We start from the raw sequence: 27,461 nt of genomic DNA on the forward strand, positions 1-27,461 counted from the left end.
AGGAAAAGCACCTCCAGCACCATGTCACAGCAGGGTCCTCTGACATTTAAAGAGATCTTTGGATGGTAGAAAGAGTCCTGGCACTGTCACATTTTTGGGATTGCAGGACTCGGCATCCTCTACCCAACCCTCCCATCTCCATCCCCACCGTCACACACTAAGGGCGCTGGGGCGGGGTGGGGTGGGAGGTAGGAGACAGGAGAGGGTCCGGAATGCAGGACGAGCTCACACAGCGGCTGGGGCGGGAGAGGGAAGGGAGGAGAGAGGTGAGGCTCTGGAAGGGGTGGGGACCGCTGGGCTGGCCCGGGTGGGACAGGGCACTGTGTGTGCTCGGCCTTGAAATGCCCGGCACGTCGGGGCAGCGGGACAGAGCCCAGGGCGCGCGCGGAGGCTGCCAGGGTCTCGCTCCTCCGGCCACAGCCATGACAGAAAACTCCGACAAAGTTCCCATCGCCCTGGTGGGGCCTGACGACGTCGAGTTTTGCAGTCCCCCGGTGAGTAGGGCTCGGGATTCCCGGTCCCACTGCCGGGTCAGTGGACACTCAGGGCCCGGCTTTTGCGCGCGGGTCCGAATCCACTGCCCGGAGTCAGGGATTTGTGCCACCGAATCTGGGAGGCTGGTGCCCAACCCCGCGCGTGTGCAGGGTTCTCGGGACCCCAGACGGCCGTGAAGGGGAGGGTGGGACCGGACGCAGGAGCGGGCGTCCTGTGGCGGGCGGAGCGTGCACAGCCGCGGGGCCCTGGCCCTCCTCGGGCAAAAGTTTGCTGATCGCACATCCACGCCTGAGTACAAGGGACCTTCGGGACGGAGCGCGGCGAAAGGGGACGCGCCGTTTCCCACCTCCACGGGAGGTGCGGGGTGCGGGGGTGCGGGCGGTGCCGACGTGACCGGCCCCCCCTCCCCGACCTCCCCGACCCCGGCCCGCAGGCATACGCCACGGTGACCGTGAAACCCTCCAGCCCCGCGCGGCTGCTCAAGGTCGGAGCTGTGGTCCTCATTTCGGGGGCGGTGCTGCTGCTCTTCGGGGCCATCGGGGCCTTCTACTTCTGGAAGGGGAGCGACAATCACGTAAGTCCAGAGGCGGCGCGCGGGGTGCGGACCCGAGTCTGGGTGCGCGGGGCGGGGAGGCGCGCGGGGCAGCGGCGTCCTCACTGTCACCCGCTTGTCCCCCCCACCCAGGTGGAGCCAGAGCGCTGGGCCGCGGGGGGGGGCGCCCGCCGCTGCCCGCGGGCCCCCTTCCTCCTGCCCCCGCTTTTCTCTAGGTCCCCCGGGGCACCTTCTCCCTTCTTCTTCCAATTCCACCAGCTGCTTTCCGCTCTCGGCAACTTCGTTGAGAAGCAAGTCAGAGTTTTAAGGGGGGATATTAAAACATAGAGTAGCGGGAGAACGCAGGGGACAGTTGGAGGAAGGCCCTTTCCGGAGGATCTCAGCCTGGCGCTTGCTGCCAGCGGCCCTGAGACTGTCGGTGAGGCCCCTCACCTGTCTGGAGCTAAGTCATCTCCAAGGCCCTTCCCAGCCCAGAAAGGCTACGAATTTAAGAGCCTAGGGCAAAGATGGGCCTGGGGAATAGTCAGACCCAGTAGCAGGGACGAACTTGACCTTTCAAGAGTTTTTGTTTCTTTCACTGCATGTGACCTCTCCATGAATGCTCCCTTCTCTCTTGCCCTGAGGAAAAGAAATGGGCTAACTTCGCTAAAGGTGGCAAATCTCTTTAAAAATCAATTCTGGCCTAGTCACGTGTGATTTAATGGTAAATGTTTCACTAACTGCTGTCCTACTTTCTTTGAATGTAACTATTTATTTTAAAGCTCCATTGGCTCTCAAAGCATATACAAAGCGCTTCTAATATGACTGGGCAGAATTCCAGGGTGTTCTCAAAGTACTCTGAATTTTGTTCACCTCTCTAAAGGGGAGGGGGGCATTTTATCTTGATGACCATTGCCAGGCCTGGTATAAGCTTATTTCCACTAATGGAAAAGAATTCCATCTCCAGGATGCACACAAAGGGCTTTTTCTTAATCACTACCCTCAGAGGATCTGTGACTGCTGTTTGTCACCCCACCCCTCTCTCCCACCATGAAATTCAAAGCATGAACGAATTCCAGTACTTAGAGAAAATGGTGCTAAAAGCAATTCAACCATTTTACACATCACATCTTCTGCAGTCACTGCATAATTTGTATTTTTAACTCAAATGCCTACTGTAGATAATCATGCCATTTAGCACTGAGTCTGTTTGAGAGACTATATCAAATTTACGAGCATCGATTTGTAAGATCAGAACTGCACAGTATTTTGTGTATATTTGAAAAGTGCCTTAATGTATTTGTATTTTAAATATAGAAGTTAGGCCAGATTCTCATGTTTGAAAGCAGCAAATCCGAACAGGAGAATGATTTCAAGATCTCCTTCTCCATTAATAGCAGGGTTGAGATTGTCATCCCTTGGGAAATTGTATGGTATTCCACCGCAAATGCTATCTTTTAGATGACAAAGCCTCAGTGCTATAGGTCATTTGGAGGTAAAAATAGCTTTGCTTTTTTGGGGGGAGGGTAGGGATTTTAGACATGCTGTATATTCAAATGAATACTATTTGGCATTTAATTATTCAAGGCAAATACAACTAACTGACAAGCTTCTAAAAAGAGAGACTGAATGATCATCTTAAGTGAGGCTCCGTCTTTTCATCTCATACTTCACCACAAGAGTCTGGTTCAAGAGAGCGGTATTAAATTCCAAGACTACAGAGGAATAGTGAATCACATTTTATTGCCAACAATCAACGTTGTTTCTATTTCCTGTACAGGCAGAAGAATGCAGAAAATCACGTATTGTTTTGTTTTGTTTTGTTTTGTTTTGTTTTACTCCCAAAATATTTGGTGCTGCTCTAGATTACTTAAGTCTGAAAAACAAATCACAAAACACGAAATAGGGTCCATTTGGCACCCTCTCTGCGGAGCACACGCTCAGGTGTGCTTTCCTTGAACACAAGTATAAATAGCCCAAACAAAACATAAACCCAAAGAGGTAAGTCTCCATCAGACAAAAGACATCCACCACTAAACGGACTTCCCCACTCTTCAGGAAGAATCCACGCTCTGCTTTTCTATATTAGTTTTGTTTTTTTTTTAAAGATTTTATTTATTTATTTATTTGACAGACAGAGATCACAAGTAGGCAGAAAGGCAGGCAGAGAGGGGGAAGCAGGCTCCCCGCTGAGCAGAGAGCCCGAAGTGGGGCTCAATCCCAGGACGCCGGGATCACGACCCGAGCCGAAGGCAGAGGCTTTAACCCACTGAGCCACCCAGGCGCCCCTCTATATTAGTTTATAGAGGAGAACCAGCTGTCATTCCCCTCCTCTCCCTTTCATATGGGCAAATCCCCTCAGGACAGGTTTATGGGAAGTCATCTGGGGGACTAGGAAGCATGAGAGTGCTCACAATTGGGGGACAAGTGCCTGGGCTCAAATACTGAGGCCATGTCTCATCCACGTGACTGTACATGGAACAAGTATTGAAATATGAGGAAAGTCCCACCAAGAAGAGAGAGCCAGCAACCCTGCTCTGTGGGAGGAGGGGATGAGATCAGTGCTTGAGACCTTTATTCTCAGACTGATGTTTCTAGAGAGTGTCCCAAACATGATGTCATGAATCTTATAGAACCCAGGCTTCATTAGAAACTCATTAGCAAATATTCCTGGCCGCAAAAAGCACTGTATGGAACAGAATTTTGGCAAATAATAAACTCCCTTGTATTCAGAGAATCTCCTGAGGTGCCAACGGCTCTGTAGGCTCAGCAGACAATGTGACCACTGCCCCACCAGCCCAGCCCCCTGAGCTCAGGGCTCAGGACTTTGGAAAAAGCTTTGGACTGTGGACTCTCCCACCATTCACTTCACCAGGGCACAGGCCTCCCACAGACACCCCCCCAACCCCCCACCCCTGAGCACAGTGCGCTCCTTCTGTAGGATCGGCTGAGCTACGTTACAAATGATGCAGGTCCTCTGCCTGGCCAGGGAGCTTCTTTCCGGGCAAAGGGGGTGGGAGTGGGGGAAAGGAAAATTAGGACCACAAACCACTCTTCTAGTATTCTAATTTTGTCTCCTTAAGACCCGCTAAGAACTTGGAAATGGTTCATTTGTGAAATTTTGCATTGTCTTACGAGTAAAAGCTTATGTGCAATGTTTTCTCAAACACACACACACACACACACACACACACACACAGCTTCTTATTGTACAAGTGAGGGACGCTTGTTGCAGCAAGAACTCACACACATGTGGTCTGCCATACTCCCTCTGACGGTCATGCTTAGCCCGTGTGAGTGGTGGCTGCTCAGAGAGCCCAGGGACAGAACAGGGCCCGCTTTCTAAAGTTTACCTGCAGAAAGCACCGGCTCAGCCAAAGAAAACAGGTTTCCCAAACTGGGCTGATCACGAGGACCCCCTGAGATGCAGAGGCAAACAGACTGGTGGGCTCTGCCCCAAATTCTGGTAAATCAGAACCACTAGAAGTGGTTCTTGTGATCGGGCAAGCGTTGGGGACAGCATACCACAGGGATCCCAGTGCAGGGCAGAAGGAAGGGCACTGGAGAGACGGTCGGCTGAAATTGCGTGCCAGGATTTTCTATGCTGCGGAATAAAGGCCATTGCCCAGAAGGGGACTGCTTTGCAAAGCCATTTCTACATCTCTGCTGGTAAAATAAAACTGTGCTCTGTGGGTCTCGTGATAATGAGTTTTCTACAAGTAATGATCCGGTAATAACAGATACTTCTTCCAGGGTCTGTCCATGTAGCAGTCTTTCTTCATAATGAGGGAGAAAATCAGACTTGAACTGAATCTCAGCTATTTGAAGTTCTGACCTACTGACCTGACACTAAGTAGCAAGTGTCTCTTATCAGTTCTTGATCCTTCCTCTCTAAAGATTTTATCTTCTATGTCACATAAGATATATAGAGATACGCACACATACATTTGCTTCTAAGTCAGAAAAAGAAAGAGGGAAGGTGAGGGAAGAGAGGGAAGGTAAGACCCACCTATTACCCCAAAACACAGAGAAAGTTCAAGCAGGGTAGCCACACACTGAGCAGGAGCAATGTGTGAGTTATTTTGTTAGCGTACTTACATGATGTCTGAACTAAGAGAGCCCTTTGGGTGATCTAATTTAGTGGTAAACTAAAAAATATTTCATGGGATTATTTTTCTTAAGATTTTACTCAGAAATCCAACACATAACACAGATAGCAAGCAGAGCCGCTCTAGCTAAATTGTAGGTGGATGGGAGAGAAAGGACGACCGTCACTATCCCATCTGGTCTGCCACCGTCACCTCTGGGCCATCTCTGTGAAGCCTCCAAGTTCGAAGGACAGAAATGAACACCATCTATATGGCCCAGCTTCTTCATTTTACACCCAAGGCACCTCCCAAGACCCAGGGATAAGTGGTGCAGCCCCTCGTTTTTCTGATTCGTGGACCGCTGCTCTTCTCCCATGCCAAGTCTCCCTCCCTTCTTCCCCCATACGTCTCCTAACAATATGCCCTACAACACCATATGCCTGTCCCATAGTCATTAAAATGACTAACTCTCACTTTGAGCTGAAACAGATGTGCACATTGACCTTGATCTCCACAAGCGCTGCTCTACATCCGGCATGTCCCAGCCCTGCCTGTACTCCTCACTCTATACCAGAGGATGTTGTAAAAACCTTTCAAATTGAGGTGCCACTGCAGACTTGTTCAGTTAACAGCCCAGTTAACCATTTATCCATCGATGGCTCTCAACTTTGACTGCAAAGTAGAACTGATCTAGGAAAAGAAAGATCTACATCCAAGCCCCATCCCCACAGGGTCTGATTCCAGGACACGCTTGCGCGGAAGCTGGAACTTCTACGCAGATACCTGTAGGGCGCAGCCAAGATCGCAGATCACTTCGCTATTTGAATAAGTATCCAAGACTACCAGAGCTTTCGGTTTTAAGGCATTTTTAAAGAAATCATTGTATTAAGTGATTGGGTGTACAGATGAAGCCCTTATATGTACATATATTAATGATCATTCGGTATATCTCTAACAGATGTGAAAGCCACCTCCTATACTGCAGGTCTAAAGATAAGCCCTGAATTGCTCTAAAAAGGAAGCATCACTGACTCCTGTGTTCCCTTCCAGATTTACAATGTCCATTATACCATGAGTATCAATGGGAAATTACAAGATGGGTCAATGGAAATAGATACTGGGAACAACCTGGAGACCTTTAAAATGGGAAGTGGAGCTGAAGAAGCAATTGAAGTTAATGATTTCCAGAATGTAAGTATATTTCATGCATTTAGAGAGTTTAACTAGGCAAGCCTGCAAGGCTCTCCTAATCCAGGCAGAAGCAACATCTCTCACACACAACCAAACGGTAACTGTTCTTTATGGCAGTCATGGCGCCACTAATTCACATACATTAGGCAGCATATTCTCTCTGAGAAAGGACCACTCTTTGTCCTTTATATTTTCTAAATGAAAAAACAACATGTTGGCACTGAAAAGAACAGGTACTTGGAACTATATAAAAGTCTTGGCAGAAGGACTCGAAAGACCTATTTTCTGTAACACAGTGAAAAAAATGCTCAGAGCACCCCCAGAATGTTCCGAGGTCTGAAATGGGAGCCTGCAGAGAGGAGGGAAATTGTAATGACCTGGCAATCTCATCAACAACTGGTGGGATCTACTTACGTACTTCTCTCCATTCTTCAGATTTCCCATTTAATCCAGAAAATTAGCATGGAGAAATTCCCCTACCATAATCCTATGTTTTCCGACCATGGCCAATTACAGATAAAACATTCGAGTCTCCTTTGAGAGGGGCAAACACGTTTGTTTTCATAAGTTCAATTTACAGGCAATTTGAGACATCAAGCTCTGCGACCGTGCTTCAGTGTAGGACCTCAACACAGCGGCCCTCGGGGCCCTCTCTCCTCTTGGCCCACGTAAATATTTTATTCCCTTCATGTTCAAAGATGAGGAAAAGGCATCACTGTTTGTGTTCTCCTGTTAAATCTGTAGATGGAGTAGGTGAGACTTGATAATGAAAAAAGGCACTTGAAAATAATGTCTCTTCTGATAGTTTATTGGCCTACGAACATCCCATCGACCCGCCTTGCTCCAATTGATGAGAAAAACTAGAGATGCTTTTCATTTGAATGAAAGAACTCCCCTTGCTGATGCCAAAAGGCATTTCACGAGTCCCGTTGAATACCAAAGAGATGCTAACCTTGGATCTCCGAGGATGGGTGATGTTAGGTATTCCTTGCTGTGACAAGGACTGGCTATGTTCAGAGTGGGCTCTGGCTGGGGGCCGGGGGGAGGGGTGGGCTTTGCAGCCCTGGATGTGACCATTTAGTCAGAGCTTTGCGAATGGTTCTGGTCAGTACACAAAGATAATTTCTCTGGACGTATTAAAGGCTTTTACTGCTAGACCCAGGACAAGGTAAAAGCATTTTTTCTTTGTACTGCTCAATGAAAGATGACAAAATGTAGCTCCCACACACACATCATTCAATCCAGAACAGAACTGAATACCTACGATGTGTCACAAGATCAAGATACGCAAAGGGAGGTACACAGATGAATAAGAAAAGATCTATGTCTCTCAAACGTGCATGAATCAGGAATACACTTTTAAAATATTTTAATCCCAAACCTATATTTCTGTTTTATAATCCTTCGGTTCTAATAATGGTATTGATTGTGTTTTGTCCTCGTAGGCCAACAGGACCACAAATATTTTATAAACTGATCAATTCTCTTTGATAGCTTCCACATTTCTCTAAGTCAGAACTGGTGAGTAGGACATTTTTTTGATGGATGGAACCTGTTAGGGGTTTAAACAAGCCTGGACTTTTGAAAACACATGAATCAGCCACTATGGCACCTGCACTATTACTTTCTCCTATATTTTAAACCATCCATCAGATTCAAGAGGTGTTTATCAAGGCCTACTATGTGCAAGGGACAGTGCTAAGCACAAGGGATGCTCTGACACTTGGTCCCTCCCTCAAGGACCTTGCAGTCTAGACCAGGAGGCAGACATGCCATGCAGAAGTGACTTCAGGCCCACCTGGGAAATGTGCTATGACAGAGCTGTGAACAGAATGGAACATACCAGTGGTGGGGGGTGAGGGGTTGGGGGACAGCTGTTGGCAACTTGGAGCTGAGGTTTTACAGAGGTGATGACAGCTGCATCAGGTCTTGAAGAATGATGAGGATTTCCACCAGCAAAGAAGTAGGGGCAGGGCTTTCCAGACCCAGAGAGGAGTCCCGAATACAAATGCACAGGCCCACTCTTGAGTTCTAAGGAGCCCAGTGTGGTGGAAGGTGGGGAAGGGGAGCAGAGGGGTAGAGCCAAATTAGGAAAGGCTCCAAATTGTGAACAGTGAACAGTCTCCCCTGCTGAGCTAGGACTCCACCTAGGTTTTAGTAGAGCCAGTGGGGAACAAGGCCCTCGCAAAAGAGAATAGCCCTGAACTAAGGGCGCTAGGCTGTATACTGTGAAAGAAAAAATTATCCAGGCCACTTGTTAAAAAGGAGAAGGCAGGCCATATTCAAAGGAAGCTACTACGGTGTGGTTTTACAGTAGGGGAGAGAGAGATTGTGTTCAACTCTGAATACGGTAAGGAAAAATGAGCGTTTATAGCCAAGGAGTAGGGTAGGGGTATTGGTGGATAGAAATTTACTAAGCTATGGAGTAGTTCTTTACTAAACTGAACCAACAGGATTGTTGCTAAAGGCAAGCCAGGGTGATCAGGTATCAAGGGTGGTCAGATCTAGGCCAAGTCAGCTGGATTCTTGCTCAAACTGGAATAAACTGACCAAGGCAGAGCCCACAGTTGGGGCCTGGTCAAAAAAAGGACTCAGAGGAGACTGACTCGAGGTGAGTCAAGGAGGGTCTTTGTCAGTGCCCTCAAGGAATACAAAGAGGGGTTTGTTCAGAGTGTATGAGTTATATTCTAAAACATTTTACCCTCAGAAGCGTAAATGCTGTTGGCTTAAGCCAATCCTTTCTGGCCTAATGACTCATTTATATAATGTAAACCCTGGTTAGAAATTAAGATAGAATCAGCTAGTGGGTATATACAAGTGTTCACTCCCCAATTCTTTTAACTTTGTGTATATTTGAACATTTGAATTTAAAAAGCCAAAGGAAAGAAAAAAAAATAGCATAACCTACCTGGTAGGTTAACCTACATAACCTACATAACCTACATAACCTACACCTGGTAGGTAGGTAGGTTAGTGATTTCAAAAATCAATATAACCATCAAAAAATTAAAAATGAAAATACCATTTGGTGCAATAATTCTAGTACTAGGTATTTACCTAAAGAATATGAAAACATTAGTTCAAAAAGATATGTACACCCCTATGTTTATTGCAACATTTTTTACAATAACCAAGATATGGAAGCAACCCAAGTGTCCATCAATAGATGAATAAAGAAGATATGGTATATATATATATATATATATATATATATATATATATATAGTGGAATACTACTCAGCCATGAAAAAGATGAGATAGTGCTATTTGCAGCAAGGTAGATGGACCTAGACAGATTGATGCTAAGTGAAATAAGTCAGAGAAAGATAAATACTGTATGATTCCACTTACATGTAGAATCTAAAAAACAAATGAATAAACAAACAACAACAACAACAAAAACCCAAAAAGCAGAATCAGACCTATAAATACAAAGAACAAACTGATGGTTGCCAAAGGGGAGAGGGATGACGGGATAGGCAAAATGGGTGAAGGAGAGAGGGAGATACCGACTTCCAGTTATGGAATGAATACGTCACAGAGGTGAAATGCCCCCCAGAGGGAATATATTGTGCATGTAATAGGTTGTACGGTGACAGATGGCAGCTACACTCGTAAGTACACCACCACATGAAGACTTGAATCACTATCTTGCACGCCTGACACTAAGGTAACATTGTCAGCTATACTAAAAAAAAAAAGTTTACAAAAAAATGGCCCCAACTATAACAGCAAAGAAACATAAGACAAAAGCGATTCATACTATAACTGGGACTTCTGTATGCAAACGCTCAGCCTGATGCACTTAGAAACATCATGACGTCACGCACTTGCTCCAAGAGGGGGTATCCCTCACAGTGCCACAGCTAAAAATACGGACTGACTTAAGTGTGTGTTGGCAAATACCAGGTTATTTTCTCAGTGAACAAACCACAATTTTCTGTCCGTTTTCGTGGTAATTGCATTCCTCAGAATGTCCTCGTGCATTGAGACTGTGCCGGAAGTCATGTTGTGTCGATATGTAAAAGCATGTTAGATTCTAGGCACAGATCCTTCCAACCAGGTTTTCCAGCCAGGCCCCGGGGTGCTCGGTTCTGCAGGACTTCCCTGGGCTCTGTGGGACCCGGCCCCCTGGACCCTGCCCACGGGAGGCCAGGAGAGCCCCCCCATCACCCTGTCTTTGTGACAACCAAAAACTCTCTGTAAGATTTCTAAAGTGCCCTCTTGGGGGAAGGACCCCTTCTTGGAAACTTCTAGTTTAACCCACAGAATTCCATTAGATCCTCTAGACAGAAAAAAAACGGGCAGCTAAAATGAGATCGCTGACTCTTATTTTAAAAAAAATGCTAGAGCATTGGACTCTGCACTCATTATCTTTGCTAGCAAATTTCTTCATTAGCACCAGCTTCTAAGGCCTTGTTTGTTTGCAGAAACAGGGGTTTGCTTGGCTTTCCTGTGCTTTCCCATTCCCTCTGTTTAATCTCTTAATATATCTGGCTGCTTGATATGGATTTGTAGCCAGACAAGTTGGTTAATATGTGTGAATTCCTTCCCGCAGGACCCATCCCTGTGGGGTTTCAGTTCTCTTTGCAGCGTGTAGACTGTCAGAACTAGCTCAATACTAGATTCACATTCAGGGCTGCAAATCTTTCAATAGACTCAGCCCTGTCCTCTGGGGATATGGTCGTGGCGATATGGTGTTTCCTCCCTTGCAACTTACCTTCAGAGAATGTGGGGGCTGCAGGTGGAGGGAACATATCAAATGAAGGCGGCAGTCATCCCCCCCACAGCCACCACATTCTGTTTTTCTGTGAGCCCTAGATTCACATGCAGAATAAGAGCAGCAGGCCTTCAAGGAGAGAGCAGGGAGCAGTGGTTCTCAAAGGTGTTCCCCAGGCCACCAGCGGCAGCAGCACTGAAGAGAGGAGCATGGCCCCCATTCAGACCTACCGTGTCAGAAACTCCAGGGGTGGGACCCAACGTGATTTTTATTGATCCGGTCTTCTGGGTGAATTTGATGCCAGGGGCAATTTGTGAGCCGCTGGTACAGAAGAAACTTGAATTCGAAGGCTGTGCCTTAGCCCGTTCAAGCTACTGTAACAAACTCCCGGAGTCTGGGGGATTTCTGAACACCAGAAATCGCTCACAGTTCTGGAGGCCGGGCAGTGCGAGATTAAGACACCAGCAGGTGAGCATCTCTTGGGGGCCTGCTTGCTGGTTCGTAGTTGGAACATCTTCTCGTGTCCTCACAGGGCAGAAGGCGTGAGGGAGCTCTCCGGGGTCCTTTTCGGGAGGGCACTGATCCCATTCTCGAGGGCGCTGCCTCGAGGACACCATCGCCTCCCAACAGCCCTCCCTCCAAATCCATCCCACTGCAGGGAGGTTTCAACATAGGAATCTGGGTGAGGGGACAAAAACATTCCGTGTATAGTAGGCTATTTCAGTCATTTAACAACTTTGTTATCCGGAGTACATTCTTTTCTCCCTGAACAGGTGCTCTGTCACCCTGGCTATACTTTCTAACCATGTGGGGAGCTTGGAAGCTTGGAGCTTGCTGATGGGCACTGGCCCCGGGCCAGTTAAGTGGGAATCTCTGTGGAGATTCCCCCAGGCATCAACGGTTTTTAAATCTCTCCAGGTGGTTTTGGTGCAGGGAGTCCCTCCTCCTGGAGAGGGCAAGGATATTGCTACCCCCTCTTTCTGGGTGAGAGGTGATGCTAGGACTCATGTGTCACATATGTGAACAGGGCCCATGAGGCTACAAGGCAGAGCACGAGGGGCTTTAGGAGGAAGGGGCCTTTCTTTCTCTGTGCTCCGGCACATCGCCCCTCAGCCCTAGGGCTGCTGGCTCTCAGAATACATACAGGAGAACTGGCCGTCAATGTCCTCTGTTCTTCGTGGAAGAGGGCTGAGTCCCGAGTCAAAACCCCGAGAGATTTCTGAGTACTTTTCTTCCCCCCACCCCCTGCAGCACTGACGCTGGAACAAGTCCTAAATCTTCTTGACGTTCATCTCAACTGAACAGAAGATTAACAAGTTGAGATGTTTGGATTTCTGTGGGTGTCTGTTGTTAGGGCATAAAATATGTAGGCGTTTGCCTCTGTTTTTGGCCACTCACTCATCATGAAAGCCACAGGTTCTCCACCAGGGTGGAAGTAAACACCCTTGGGACAGAACGTGCTCTCAGGCTTCGTGCACCTGCCGTAGCATCGGGCCTGAGCCATGAGCCAAGCCCGGAGTCCTGTGGCTGATGTGGCCCCGGAGGCTGGTCCCTAGCGTGACAAGCAGGAGACACTGCTTGTGTCTCACAGGGGACAGAAACAAAGCATCCAAGTCCTCCAGTAAGGTCTGGGAACAAAGGACAGCTTCTGGTGGTGTAGGGAGCTTTGCTATTTCCCTGCCTCAGTGACTTAGCAAAATCTGAATTCCTGGAATTAATGAATTGGGTGCACATCTTTGGAGAACCTTTGTGGGATCACCAAAAAGAAAAAGATTCAGATACTAATGTCAAGAGGCTTATAACTGAGTTAGGACAGAACCTTGACAAGGAGTGGCATGGAGTTCTAAGCGCCAGATGCGGGGGAAGGAAGGCTTGTGGAAGGCAGAGGAGGAGGAGCCCGCCACACCTGGGAGTCCATTCTGTTCATCCCTATACCCAGTGCCTGGAACAGGGCCCATCTCGCGGTTAAATACATTGAATGAACGAATGAATGCATAGCGGGATGGATGAACTTTTCTTTCCTAGGGCATCACCGGAATCCGTTTCGCTGGAGGAGAAAAGTGCTACATCAAAGCACAGGTGAAGGCTCGCATTCCTGAGGTGGGAACCGTGACCAAACAGAGCATCGCTTCTGAGCTGGTGGGTACCGGTGCCATGCTTTGACAGACAAAGGGGCTTGGTCTTCACATGGCCCTTGTTTGCCTAATGTTGGGGCGGGAACTGATTAGTGATGAAAACAATGTAAAGGACTTCTCATGACAGAATCTTCATTAAAGGGGCCTTGGGAGCTTTCTAGCCTCAGTTCCACTCAGTGTGGGAATTCCTCCTGGAAATCAGCAGCCGATCACCACGCCTGTGCTGGAAAACAGCGACGCAGCTCCCTTCCCCCAGCGCCAGCAACTTTGGGAGTGGGGGTGGGGGGTGATTAAACCATTGCGCCTATTCTGAGCCAAGCTGGTTCCCCCTACAGTTTCTTCTCCTTGAGTTCAGCCCAATGAAGCTCCTTAACATGTATTAATTCCTTTCCTATGTGTCAGACTCATGAGATTTTTTAAGCACAATTCTTCCATTTATTATTAACAACTCGCCTTTGAGCTTGATTTTATAAAAATTTACTTTAAGAATTGCACAGAATTCTAAAGACACATCTACTACCTTATATTTATTCCATGCTGTAGGGCTTTCAACGTGGCCACATGCGTCATCGTCCTCTATTTAAATTGTGGCAGGGTATGATGGGGAGAAAATCGAAAATCGAAAAATATGGGTTCAAATCCCAGCTCTGACACTATGGATGTGGCTTCAATTCTTTGAACCTCAGTTTTGTCACCTACAAACTAAGGATCTGCCTCCTGTCCCCAGGGCCTTAGAACCTACTGGATAATGACTACACAGCTGCTGCTATAAATTACTAATTCCATTATGATCAGCTTTGGTCCTCCCTGTATCCCTGAGAGGGAGGTAAAGCCAGCATCAGCTTCCTTAAGGCAAAGGAAGAAAAATAAGAGTAAGCAGAGGTGCCTGGAAACTGCCTAATTGTTTGCTGTCATAGGAGCAGCAGCAGGTGTCTCAAAACAAAACAAAAGCTACAACAAACCGTTGAGTTTTTAAAGCTGGCCGTAAAAGTACATACTATAAAAATGACACCCAGACCTCCTTTGTTCTGAGCCTTGAGCTTCTCTTATCACATTACCATTTTGTTAACAGTCCTAGCACTCCATTTCTGTAACACAGAATCCTTTACATGTTCTCTGTAAACGGCCAGAGAAGCAGTTCTCCTCTCCTGGCTTCCGAAAGGGCCGGCTCTCCAGCCACAGCTGACCGAGAGCTAATCCTAAATTTGCAGTACATTTCCGGGGCTTTTTAAAAACAAGTAGTTTGTTTTTTTTTTTTTTAATTTTTTATTTTTTAAGGATTTCATTTATTTCTTTGAGAGAAAGGAAGAGCACAAGCAGGGAAGGGGCAGAGAAAGAGGGAGAAGCAGAGGGAGAAGCAGGCTCCGGGCTGAGCAGGGAGCCCTATGTGCGGCTCAATCCCAGGACCCCGGGATCATGACCTGAGCTGAAGGCAGACGCTTAACTGACCGAGCCACCCAGGCGCCCCGTTTTTTCTGATTTCTTAAAAACAATACTTGGTCATTACAGAAAATTTGGGAAATACATAAAAGAATAGAGAAGAAAATCACCCACAATTGCTTAATCCACAGATGTTCATGTTAATACTAATGTTAATGTTTGGGTGAATTATTTTCATGGGTGTGTGGGATACTCTTCATGATTAAAGTTATCTTGCTCTGCATTCTTACTATCTTTAGTTCTAAAATGTAGATTATAATGAATATATCATATGTCATCAGATGGTTATAATTTAAGTCTTTTGTTCTTGAATACTTTAGCCATCTTCTGTTTTTCACTATTTCAAGTAGCAATTCAAAATAATTATTTGAATATAGAAATAATTCACGGTGATGAACAGTTTAGCATTTTCAAGCTTTGTCTGCATCTGATTCTTTTCTTTAGACCATAGAGGCGAATTATTTTTCCTGTGTTGTTTCTATTGTGCTTGGTGGGTCCTCTGGTGGACAAAGCCAGATTCAGGCAACATGTTTGTGTGAATTGGGAATGTGTCCAGCTGTCAGTAGCTGAAAACTACACTCAGAGTGACTGAAACACAAAAGGACTTTTCTTCATAGTAGGCAATGTTAGGAGGGGGCCAGCATTGCTGATGTTTTTGGGCTTTCCTTCCCAGCGCCAACCATCAACCACGCATTAAGGAAGGAAGTCAGGAAGAGGTTGAGCAGTGCCAACCGTGACTTCCCTTTCATCGGGAACAGAAGGCTTCTCAGCCCCCCAGCACACTTCAGTGTGAACTGCAGGGTTTAGAACTGGTCACATGGGCAGCCCTAGCCACTGGAGGATCTGAGCAAGGGAGCAGACAGCGTCTCTCCGGGGGTGGGGACACGGCTGCCTCACACAAAAGCAGGGCTGTGTGGCAGGGGCAGGGAGAGGTGAGGCGGGGTGGGCAGCTGGGACTACGTGCTGCAAGCTGATTGCACATCACCAGCTTGTAAGATGCCTAGGTCCTAGGTCTGAGCACCCCACGCTTTCCCCGCACGCTTTAGCTTATGATGGGGTAGATTTATGCACCACTTGGCCTTATAAATTTTTCATCAAATGCTGCTATACCCAAAGAGCATTCATTTCCTGGATGGAGCCATTTAATTTAAGGTGAATAAGTAGATTACCTGAGTGTTAGCTTCCTCCAATAACTTTAAGTTGTTTTAATGCAGCCATAAGCCTGGGGGAGAAAGTATAAATGAAGTGCTGCTTTTAGCTAAAAATAGGGAGAAAACATTTTAATTTCTCCAGCCTATTGCAAACTAACAAGTCCATGAAAGGAACAACCTGGCAAAATAAATTTGTCTTCTGGGTTATCAGACGGTTCTCAGCATCTCGTGGTAGAAGAAAATCCAGGGTTTAGCTTTGAAATCTCAGTGGTGTGGTTGATGTGAGGGACACCTGAAATGTGTTTTGTTATAGCTGGGAAATGTAGAAATGGTTTATGTTAAATAATACTTTGAACTGAAGACATTAAAGAACCAATCACTTGCTTTTTTCCATTGTTGTTCAGAAGCTGCAGAACAAAACCCCAAAGGATTTTCACTTCAAATGAGGGCTCCTCTATCCTTTATAGGATTTCAGAGTCCATTCAATTGCTTTTCCTCAAAAAATCTTTGATCAAAAACATCAGATTAACCTAAGTCTCAAAGTTGGTATCAAGTAATTTTCACTTCCACTCAGGACACTCAGTATTCACACATTTCAGTTATCCAAAGGTGGGGGGACAAGCGGGCAAAGACAATATTGTGCAGAGAGTCACAAAGACAAGACACACACCACACCACACCCCACCCCCCTACACACCACATACATACCACATATATATACCTCACAACCCCACACATACTCCCTACAGCCACCCTACCCACCCTACATATCCCCCATATACACCACACATCCCAAATCCCCACTCACCACACACATACCACATACATACCCCACCACCCGACACATACCCCCTACACATACACACCCCCACATCCATCCCACGCACCCTACATGCTCCCCCATATACACCACACACACACCCCACACCACATACCCCAAATCTCCACACACCACATACACACATCCCCACACCATACACACACCACATACACACCCCACAACCCCACACACACCCTCTACACATACATACCCCCAAACCCACCACACAATCCTACATATCCCCCAACATACACAAATGCCCACACATACTAGACCACACACACACACACACCCAACCCCACACATACCCCCTACAAATACACACCCCCACACCCTACACACCCCATACATATACAACTCCCCGCCATCCCACACACACATGCAGTTCTCATTAAGTTTTTATTAGGTGAAATAATCTACCAGCACGTGACTCTAAATACACAGCATGCTTCATTGTCCTCTTTGCTCAATGCATTTCATTTTTACTTACTTGCAGGAAGGCAAGATCATGCCAGTTAAATATGAAGAAAATTCTCTCATCTGGGTGGCTGTAGACCAGCCTGTGAAGGACAACAGCTTCCTGAGTTCTAAGGTCTTAGAACTCTGTGGCGACCTTCCTATTTTCTGGCTTAAGCCAACATATCCAAAAGGTAACATTTTAAATTCTCTTAATGCTGCTGGCAATTACCCTGTTTGGGTGAGTTTCCTGTGAGCCTTCCACAGGCCTGAGCCTGTAACAAGGAAGATACATCAGGATGCGTGCCACGGTGTCTCAGTAATTGGCAAGAAAGATCAAAGAGAAGGAAGGTGACAGCCATGAATGTTTTAGGGAAGGGACTGAGCAGCAGGGTTAACAGGAGGTGGATCACGGAGACAGAATACCACTGCATTATCTGCCATTTTTATTTATGATACTTCCCCCCTTTTTCTGCTCTGCCCCTTAATCTAAGTTGTTTGCGCTTTCCAATTTTACATTTTTTTATTCCTATGGCAGAGAATCAAGGGACTAAGAAGCCGTCATACTGCTGAATCTTTATTATGTTCAAACCTAGAATTATGGGACAGCCAAAAGCTGCTGTGGGTATAGTCTGAGATTCTTCAAGTTCAAGGCTCGAGCATCGGCTTCCAAGTCCCTTGAAAAGTAATGAAGGGCCCATGGGGTTCAGAGCTAGCTTGGAACACACCTTCAAGCTCTCTGTGGATGGTGAAGGCCAGGTGAGAGCCCTGAGGGCCAACTCTGTCGTGAATTTCTCTGTACCCAGGGGTCCTTTCACTCTTCATCACCAGTCGCCCCACTGCCCCCAACCCCACCCCAAAGGCCTACTTTGGAGCTGCGGCTCAAGAATAGAAGAAAGGCCTTTCTCCCAGCACAGCTGAAATATACTCTGTCTTCTGAAATATTTTATGGGATACAGAAGAGAGCAGCATGATAATAAAATACAGGCACTAAAACCATCAAGCTTAGAAGGGACAATGGGCAGTGATTATTGAAAGGGAATAGTTACAGTTTCACAAGGCGAAAGAACTTATGGAGATAGACGGTTGCACAGCAATGTGAACGCACATAGCACCCCTCAACTGTACAATTAAAAATGGTTAAAATAGTAAATTTTATATTTTACCCCAATTAAAAAAAACAAAAAGCAAAAAACAAACAAAAAACCCTCACTAGGCTTAGAGAGTCCAGGCTTCTGATTCTGTCACCCCTAATTTATTCCTACAGGTCACAAGTCTCATTACGTCCCAAAGCTTGGATAAGATGGTTACTTTCTGGTCCAGGCAAAGCCAACAGGATCCAATTTATAAGCCACTAGCCGTGGCTTCCTGGAAGAGTGAGTGGAGAAGGATCCTGAGGCCACATGCAGGCTCAGTCAGGAGTGGCATGAGCAGTGGCTGTCACCACTGGAGGGACTGGAGAGGGCTGCCAAACCGAGTCACTTTTGCTGTCCCTGCTCTTGCTCCAGTGGGCGCTTGCAACTCACAATACTGTGGTCTTTTGCCAAATGCTGGCTTTTGATTCCTCACCTGCCCCCACATGCAACACGCCTTCTTGCTTTCCACCTCCCAGGAACTACCCCAATACCTGTCCCTTGTCCAGTCAAGGACAAAAGCCTCTGACTCTACTACTATGTAGAGCTCTAATCACTTTGTTTGAGGACAAGCCTCTTACCCAGGAGCTCATTCGTTTACTCCACACACACTTTTCTGAAGGCTTACTCTGTGCCATTTACTAGCTCGAGGTAGTTGGGATGCATTGGTGCAGAACAGACAAGAATCCCTGCCCTCAGGGAGTTCATGCTGTAGCACGGGGAGACAGTAAACAAACACTAAATTAAAATAAAAAAATCATATGGCAGCCTATGCAGTGCTATGGAAAAATAACAGAGCAGGGTATTGGCGGGTGGGGATCTGACTACAGAGTTAGTGTGACTGATGGGATGAGAAGCTTCACCCTTCGGCAAAGCAAGCTCTGTACTTCCGAGATGTAGCTTGGCCCCTCACCGCCCAAAGCATTCAGTCCTCACAACACCCACCCCAGAACTACATGTTAGGCCCAACACCAGAAAAGTGGAAACCACCTAAATGGAAAGGGGTAAATAACTGTTGGGGTCGCTAGAGGGCGGAATATTACACACATTAAAGATGGAGGTTATTTTTTTCCCAGTCTTTCATAAATGCAGTCACATTTAACAATAAAATCAAGGAAATGAAACCCGCTCTGAGGATGCCTGGTCCCTAACACCTAATTCTAATAAAAGCCCCCCAACTCCAAGGTCCAGCAACCCCTGCCTTGGATCCTTAAGCAGGCAGGTCATCAGCGTCACACGGCTGTGTTTTCAGAGACAGTGACGGCTGGACACGGTCAGGGGGAAGGCTGAGCACTGGCGGCTGCTGAGCTCTGGCTGGGGGCCAGCTGCCAGCCACTGTGCTACAGCTCAAGGCTTTATCCTCAGTCATTCTTTACCTATAACTGTCCAGGTAATTACAAATATCCCCATTTTATAGATGAAGAAACCAAGGTTCACGGAGATTTAGTAACCTGCCTGAAGTCATTCAGTTAGTTAAAAGTAGCGCTGAGATTTGAATCCAGGGCTCTGTGATGCTTCTCCAACCATGAACTCAGAAACCTAGAAGCTATCTGTGGAAGCTCACGTGGCAGTAAAGCCCATCTAAGTTCTCAGAAATAACACAGCATTATGTAGTCATCATCACCTAACATTTGAGTAATTTTATGCCAAATGCTATGCTAAAACCCTTAGACACAGCTCTACTCTCTATCACTACTCTGTGAACTGGATACATTACCTCCATTCTACAGATGAATAAAGACTCAGACACCAAGGCCAAAGCTGTGTGCGACTTCCCACAAGTTATTCGGCAGCCATGGGTCATGCCACAGGCCCCCTGTGGTGGTGTGAGGAACTAGAGCACTGGGCTGGGAGCCAGAGAAGTTCACGTTTGGCTCCTGTTTCTGTCACCCATTCTGTGATCTTGGCCAAGTGTCTTGGTCTTTCTGAGCCTTGATGCCCCCATATATAAAAGTATCTGCTTTTTCTGTCCTCCTACAGGATTAAAAAAAAAAATCAGCCAAGATAACAAATCTCCTGAAAACTATAAAGCTTCATACACATACGGTCAATCTACTAAGAATGTACAGGGCTGGGATGCCTCATTGGCTCAGCTGGTAAAACATGTGACTCTTGATCTCAGGGTTGTGAGTTCAAGCCCCATGCTGGGTGTGGAGCCTACTAAAAAACAACAACGAAAGAGAATGCTCAGGACTGCAAGTAACAGAATACCTGATCATTGGTGGTTTCAATAAATACAGGGTTTAGTCAGAAGTCTGGAGGTCGGTTTCTGACATTAGCAGCTACTCAGGGATATCACCAAGGCTCTTTCCTAGCTTACCGTTTGCTACCCACAGCATACTGGTTTATCATTCTTGCCCCTATCCCTTCTGGTCACAGATTGGCTCTCATAACCCAGATATATCTATGTTCAAGAAGACAAGACAGAGAAAGCTGTTTCAGTCCTCTTTTATCAAGAAATCAAAAGCTTCCTCAGAAACTGCACCAACATATTCTGCTTACATCTCACTGGCCAGAAATGTTCCAACTGGTCTCTCGTAATTGGAAGGGAGGCTGCGGAAACAAGTGGTATTTTACTTCCTCAGTCCCTATAGTAGAAGCACATAAGGAAACAGAGAATTGAGAATGGATTTTTGTCAGCTCACAGTATCTCCCTCAGGACTATAAAACCAAATCTTAGTTATCTGTATCTTTAAGTATTAACCTAAGACTCTGAAACTATTAAAAATTCCTCAAAACAAATTTCAATAATGAGACAAGAATGTGTTTTGATACCCCTTTATGCTTTTACCTTGATAAACACAATACTTCCTCAGTTATCCAAATAAATGAATTAACTTACAGCAAAAAACCTTTTTTTTTAAAAGAAATCCAGAGAGAAAGAAGAGAATTGGTAAGAAAAATTGTTACAACTACTACGAGACCACACAGCGGACCACAGGGCAACCCAGGCCCTGGAGGACCAAGTAACGGAACCAGACCTAGTGTTCAAGAGGATTCAGAACCCTTTAACCCAGACAACCCTTACCATGTACGTACTGCTATTTTCCTGATCGCTCAGACATATCCCTTGAATAGAACATTGAAGTGGTGGTTATTTCTACTTGAGGTTTCAAATGAGCACTTAATAATCATCTTGGATTTTTATTCAATTATTTAAAAAAATACATATGAATTTGTCACAAAGTTTATAAAATGAGGGTAAGACACTTAAGCATGGTCTCTCTAGTGCGAAATCCAGTTTTGTTGTAACCCTTATTCAAAGTTTTTTCTGTGCTCTCCCCTTTATTGAGTCATAGGCAAATCCGTGAAGACAAATTCGTATCAGGAATTTGATTATTCAAAAGATATTTCCAAGAATGTGCCCTGGGGACAGTACATGGAATGAAAGTATTCTCTCCCCCCCCCTTTATATCCACTTTATTCATCCATTCAGCAGACATTTGCTGAGAACCTGCTCTTTCCCAGGCCCTGTGCATGCAGAAAGGAGTTAGCTTCTGCCCTCAGGGGCTCTCAGTCCAGGTGGGGGACAGACTCATACACACAGATAAAACACTCCAGACTGAAACACTGGGCACTGCTATTTATAAGGATGGCACTAACGTGCTAAAGACTTCTCAAATCTTCAAAAAAATTTATTTACCGTAAGTGAAGGGAGCAAAAGAATAGTAAATTTTTGTAACTAGTATTTTAAATGAAAAATAATGCATTTTTTAAAAAGTTTATAAAAGGGTAAAAAATGTGTTACCCTTCCATCTCAGACACCTTTCCCACAGCCCAGTTTTCTTTGCACAAGAGTGTACCTCATTAACACATTTTTAACACCATAGAGAATACAAACTTCTATACCTTGCTTTCTTTCCAGTCACAGTATTTTGGAGATTGCTCTGTCTCCTACATACGTATACCTCATTTATTTTAATGGCCACATCATCATATTCCATTGTGTGGATAGATGTACAGAAATTTAACTAGTCTTACTTTGGTGGACATGTAAATTATCACCCTATCTTTTGCTCTTAAAAAATACCGTTAATAGTACACAACATTGTATATGCCCCACCTGGTCACAGGAAGGAGTAAATGAGGTAATGCAGGCAAAGCTCTTAGACAGTGCCTGGCACACAGTAGGCATCAACTTGCTCAGTTTAACTATTAGTCTTCTTATATATATATCTCTTGTACATGTGTGGGCATTTTTTTTTTTAGCATAAATACAGATATATGGGTCTACTGGGTCAAAGGAGATGGTAATTTTACATTATTTAATGGAGGATGCCAAATTGTCTCCCAAGGAATTACACCAGCTTCATGTCTTCAATTGTAATGAACGGGGCTCATTTATTATCAAACTTCAAAAAAAAAATCTTTACCACTCTCTCGGATGTAAAATTGTATCTTCTTATTGTTTCATCTTGCCGGTCTTTAATTATGTGTAAGGTTGAGCATCTTTTCTTAGGCCAATTCATCTATTTTTTTTCCTGTGTAGCCTCTTCAGTTTTATAGTGTTTCACATGTTGCAAATTTATTTTCTAGTTTTAGACTAACATATTTTAGAAAGATTTTAGAACCAAAAGTATTTTTTAAATGACCTAAGCTTATTGGAAAACTCAGGACCACCACAGTACTTCATCCCCTGAAGCTCAAATAGTAAAAAGAGAGAAATACATCTGAATAGGCAAACAGAAAATTTAATATAGTTTAATCTCCAGGTAGCTGAGCTAGGTAAATCTGGCTCAAGGGAGAAGGCATCAGCCCCTTCACAGGGGCAGGATGTGACTTTGCCTGTCTTGCTTCCAGACTTGAGTGATCCATTTTCCTTGAAAAACTCCAATTCTTTATCAGTTTTTCCTTTATTTCGTGCTCAGCTTTAAGAAGAAACATCTCCCTAGGAGCTCAGTCCTTCACATGTTCCTTTCAGGAGGTATCCTGGGGCAACAACCTGAGATTTCCTCCCAGCTCTCAAATCCTAACAAACCTTTGTTTAACCCTCAGATGAGGAAATGCCTCAACAAACAGGCTTTTGACTACCCCCCGCCCCACACCCTGGAAAAATCAGCTGTAATCAATTAATGAGGTAGTTTTCTTTTTGCTGTCTCAGATGAACCTAGTTCGAGAGATAAGGAGGGGGAAAATGGAAAGAGTCTGAAGAATAAAGAAAAAAATGGTTTAAGAGTAAGGGAAATATTTTGACGATTAAATTTGAACATAAGTTCTATCAGATGGTGTTAAGGAATTGTCAATTTTGTTAGGTATGATAATGGCATCGTAGTTATGTAGGCAAATATTGTTTTAGAGGCACACCCTAATGTATGTATGTGTGAAATGTCACAATACCTTCAATTCTCTTTAAAGTCACTTCAAAATTTAAAATACTTCAGAAAAGATCAAGCAAATTTGACTAAAGGTTAGTGGAACTGTCAAAACTACATGTTCAGTTCACAGTTTTTTCCCCTTTCAAGTATGTTTGATATTCCCAATAATAAAAAGCACCCCCCCAACCACCAAAAGGTAAGACTTGTTGGTATACCAGAAAAGGTGATAGCATTCCAAGGTTCACTTTGCTCAAGCCTAATCTATATTTGGTGCTGCATCTCCCCAGGTTCGAGTCCCTCAAGGAGAGATTTCAAGAGAATTAAGAATACACATTCTTAAAAAAAAAAAAAAAATACACATTAAGGGCTTTTTGGCAATGTAACTCAGTAACAGAGAATTCAGAATCTAAACCCCTAGGAACCTATGAAAAGGAAAACCAGATACACAGATTTGGCAGAGGTCAGCTTCCTTCCAGTTCTGTGATATCTCCAGCAGTGAAAATGGGGATTGTGTAGGTGATTTTTACTGCATCCATAATTTTATTTAGATAATAATAATGGCACATAGGAAAATAAAGTTTAAGATCTTGAATTTTTGGACATTATATGGTGCCTTTTCCTGAGTGTTATAGAACCCTTAAGGTTAAAATGAAGGCAGAAATCTAAATGATGCCAGCATTCTCAGCCAGTGCAATTGTCACAGCAATCTATTAGCCTAGATCAATGAATTTCAAAAGGTGCTCCGGCACCTGGAAGCCATCAGTACAAAATGGCATCAGTGTTCCACTAAAAGTCAGTAGTCACAGAAATGCTACTTTTCAATGTCTCCTTTTTGTTTGGCTAACTTAAAACAAGCTGAGTCACTATTGAGTGGGAATCCTAGCTCATTAAAGGCATGGAGAAACTGTTTAATATTAAAAACAAAAAACAACCTTCCTTCCAGTGACAGATGGACGTTCCTTGATACTTTAGAAGGAATTCTGAATTATAAGGGTCTAATAAGATTGAAAACCTCTTACAGAAAATTATGCTGATTTCTTATACCAATGAAACATTCAGGATCTTATTTTAGAATAATGTGCATGCTACAAAATTTTTATTATGAAGGAAATGAAATAATTGCCTTTTATTTCACAGCAGCAGGAGGGGGAAGGCATGACATTTGACCCTAGACTGGATCATGAAGGAATCTGCTGTATAGAATGTAGACGGAGCTACACTCATTGCCAGAAGATCTGTGAGCCCCTGGGGGGCTACTACCCATGGCCTTATAATTATCAAAGTTGCCGTTCGGCCTGCAGAGTTGTCATGCCATGTAGCTGGTGGGTGGCCCGCATCTTGGGCATGGTGTGAAATCACTTCATGTACCAGGGGCTTGTATCATAAAAACTCAAGAGACAACCAGAGTATGAGGCATCCTGATGCTGAAGGGACCACAAAGTATTTCATACTCAATTTGAGCAATGTTACTCAAGATACCTTTCCCAGAAGCTCTCAATTGTTTTACAGAACTTTATCCAGAATGTGCAAATGTACTGAAAGGGTAGTTTAAAATGTCATAACAATTGTTTTATTACTTGCTATTTTTTATCTGCTTTGCTTTGCGAATAGGCCTACTTAATAAGACTAACTTCCCAAGCTACTTTGAAATAAACATGAAAAATCACTTACAACGTCAAAGATCTCAGTTGTACACTTGAGTTCTTTTTAATCAAGTCACTGAAGTAATTGTTTTTGGTTGCTATTTATACAGAATTCCTCCATTGTTCTTAACCTTTATTGTTCTTCCCAGTCTTGCAAATGTGCTCCAAAGTTCCCATATAAAAATACAAACAAAAGAGTAAAACGGGACATACAATGGAATTTACCTGAAAGCAAGCAGTATCAACTTCAAGGTGGAGCTCACAGGAAATCTGTAATTTTTAGTTTGTGCAGGCATGTGATTAACAGGGGGCTGCCCTATGTCAGGAGTCACCCCATGGAAAAGAGCATTAGGATAGAGAGGGAAGATGAAGATAAATCTGACTTGTACGGAAGGACTTTCACTAACATCCTGAAAAGCAGGTCTTCACACCCTTTTCAATCTGTTCAGTGGTCAATGGACATAAAGAAGCAGAGTGGTATCTACCCTTATAGTACAAATCAGGCTGGTGATGTACTCTCACAGTGATAGGACTGACAGTGCTGCCTGGCAGATCTGGCCAAGAGGAATGGCTTATTTATTTATAATGACAGAAAGGCTCTTAGGAACAAGGATTGTCTTTAGAAACTGAAGTATTAGATCACGTAAATGGGCAGGTATTCCGTATTTTTGACATTTTAGTTTTGAATCTCAGTTTGAGAGACAAAGAACTTTCTTAAGGAAAATAAAAGTTTTCTAAATACAATCATTTAGAGAGATGACAGAAAGGTCTTGATACCATGACTCACACCAGCGCCATACTCTAAATAAACCGTATTACTGTAGGTCTGGTTTGCCAATTTAAGTTGGTAAAATTTTAACAGTTTCTTAAACCTGGTTTATCAGATCATCATTCATATGTCTGCATTTAATGGAATATACAGTTAAGTTAGGTCTCTACATGAGATATGAAGGAAAGACACCTGCAGAATTAAAAGTCCAATGGTCATACTGTTCTCAGGTAGCAGCGACTTTTGGCATAGACAGGAATTTTACATGTTTAGTCTTCAAAAACGGTTGTTAACTCTATTAACTAAGCAAATGTGTGTCAATGGTTCTGCCTATCATCTCCACCTCACTGTCCAGCAACAGGTACTTGATTCTAGACTAAACAAAAAGGGGAAAAAAAAAAAAAATACCACAAAGACTCAGTGATCCCAGCCCACAAGAGCTCGTGGTCTCAGGAGAAACACAGATAATCAGGACTCACAGTCACAAAAAAGCCTTGGCAAGGATGGGAGCACTGGGCTTCTTGGAGGAAGAGAATGCCTTTGCTAGGTCTTCAAGAATGAGTAGGAGTTAGCTAGGTAAAGGTGACAGAGGAAGGGCATTCTAGGCAGAGGAAGGAGTTTGGTAAAGTCAGAGGTATGAAGATGTACGATATAACCAGGCAAATAAGCATTCTGGTTGAGGAAGAACATATTAAGGTGGAAATGTAGATAGAAGAAAGGTTGCTGGCACAGAGGGAGCTGATGAGGTCTCCAACCTTGGTAGCTTTCCTTGAGAACGGAGCAGGTGCTAGACTTAGTAAGGAGCAAAGCATGTCTTGCTAAGGAAGGCTGTCTCTTGGAAAGGTACTCCCTTCTTTTCAGAGTACCATAATTAAACAGAAGAAATATGGGAAGTGAATAGTCTACTTCATAATTAATAATAGAGTTATGTTGTGTTATGAAAAATCACAAAATACCCAAGAAGTCAACTTAATAGAAAAAAAATATTGATGTTTTAAGGACAGAGGGGAGATTCAAGGTTGATTAAGGGTAGAAATGACAGACTCAAATAAAATGAAAGGCCTACTTTGAAGGAGGAGAATGAAGTGTACAAAGGAAGAACATTTAGTAAAAGAAGACACACCAGAATATAAACTTTTCACAAACTGGTACTAATCCCCAGATTATCTTTAACCAGGCCAATCTAAAAGTTGCAAATGTAGCCCAGTTTGCTGTGCTGAATCTTTTTTTTTTTTTTTTAAGATTTTATTTATTTGACAGAGAGAGAGAGATCACAAGTAGGCAGAGAGGCAGGCAGAGAGAGAGGGGGAAGCAGGCTCCCTGCTGAGCAGAGCCCAACGTGGGGCTCAATCCCACCACCCTGAGATCATGACCTGAGCCACCCAGGTGCCCCTGCTGTGCTGAATCTTAACTCTGTGTGTACACTGTGTATGTATATATTATATAAATGATACGTGATATTTTATTATTTTACGGGTACTCATTTAATTTTCAGCAATGTTGTAAACCAATCCTAAGGACATCACAGGTTAATTTTCAAAGTCCTCATTTGACTCAGACTGGAAGGACTACT

The 27,461-nt window shown here is 44.4% G+C and overlaps 1 protein-coding gene across 3 annotated transcripts; it reads left to right on the top strand.

Annotated features, from left to right (window-relative positions):
- The first annotated feature begins 312 nt into the window (after positions 1-312).
- CNMD (chondromodulin) lies at positions 313-27,461 on the top strand. Of its 3 annotated transcripts, none has more exons than XM_032873918.1 (7): positions 313-494; positions 929-1,069; positions 6,166-6,306; positions 13,052-13,165; positions 17,069-17,222; positions 21,029-21,192; positions 27,365-27,461. In XM_032873918.1, the coding sequence occupies exons 1-7, from the start codon at positions 342-344 to the stop codon at positions 27,374-27,376; spliced, it is 879 nt and encodes a 292-aa protein (XP_032729809.1). In that variant the 5' UTR covers positions 313-341; the 3' UTR covers positions 27,377-27,461. The 3 variants fall into 3 exon arrangements, with proteins under 3 accessions (XP_032729809.1, XP_032729808.1, XP_032729807.1); XM_032873917.1 differs by lacking the exon at positions 27,365-27,461 and adding an exon at positions 24,617-25,158; XM_032873916.1 differs by lacking the exon at positions 27,365-27,461 and adding an exon at positions 24,614-25,158 and having other exon boundaries at positions 315-494.

Source organism: Lontra canadensis, unplaced genomic scaffold (genome assembly GCF_010015895.1).
Source record: "Lontra canadensis isolate GAN:19392208 unplaced genomic scaffold, GSC_riverotter_1.0 scaffold51, whole genome shotgun sequence".
Taxonomy (NCBI): Eukaryota; Metazoa; Chordata; class Mammalia; order Carnivora; family Mustelidae; genus Lontra; species Lontra canadensis.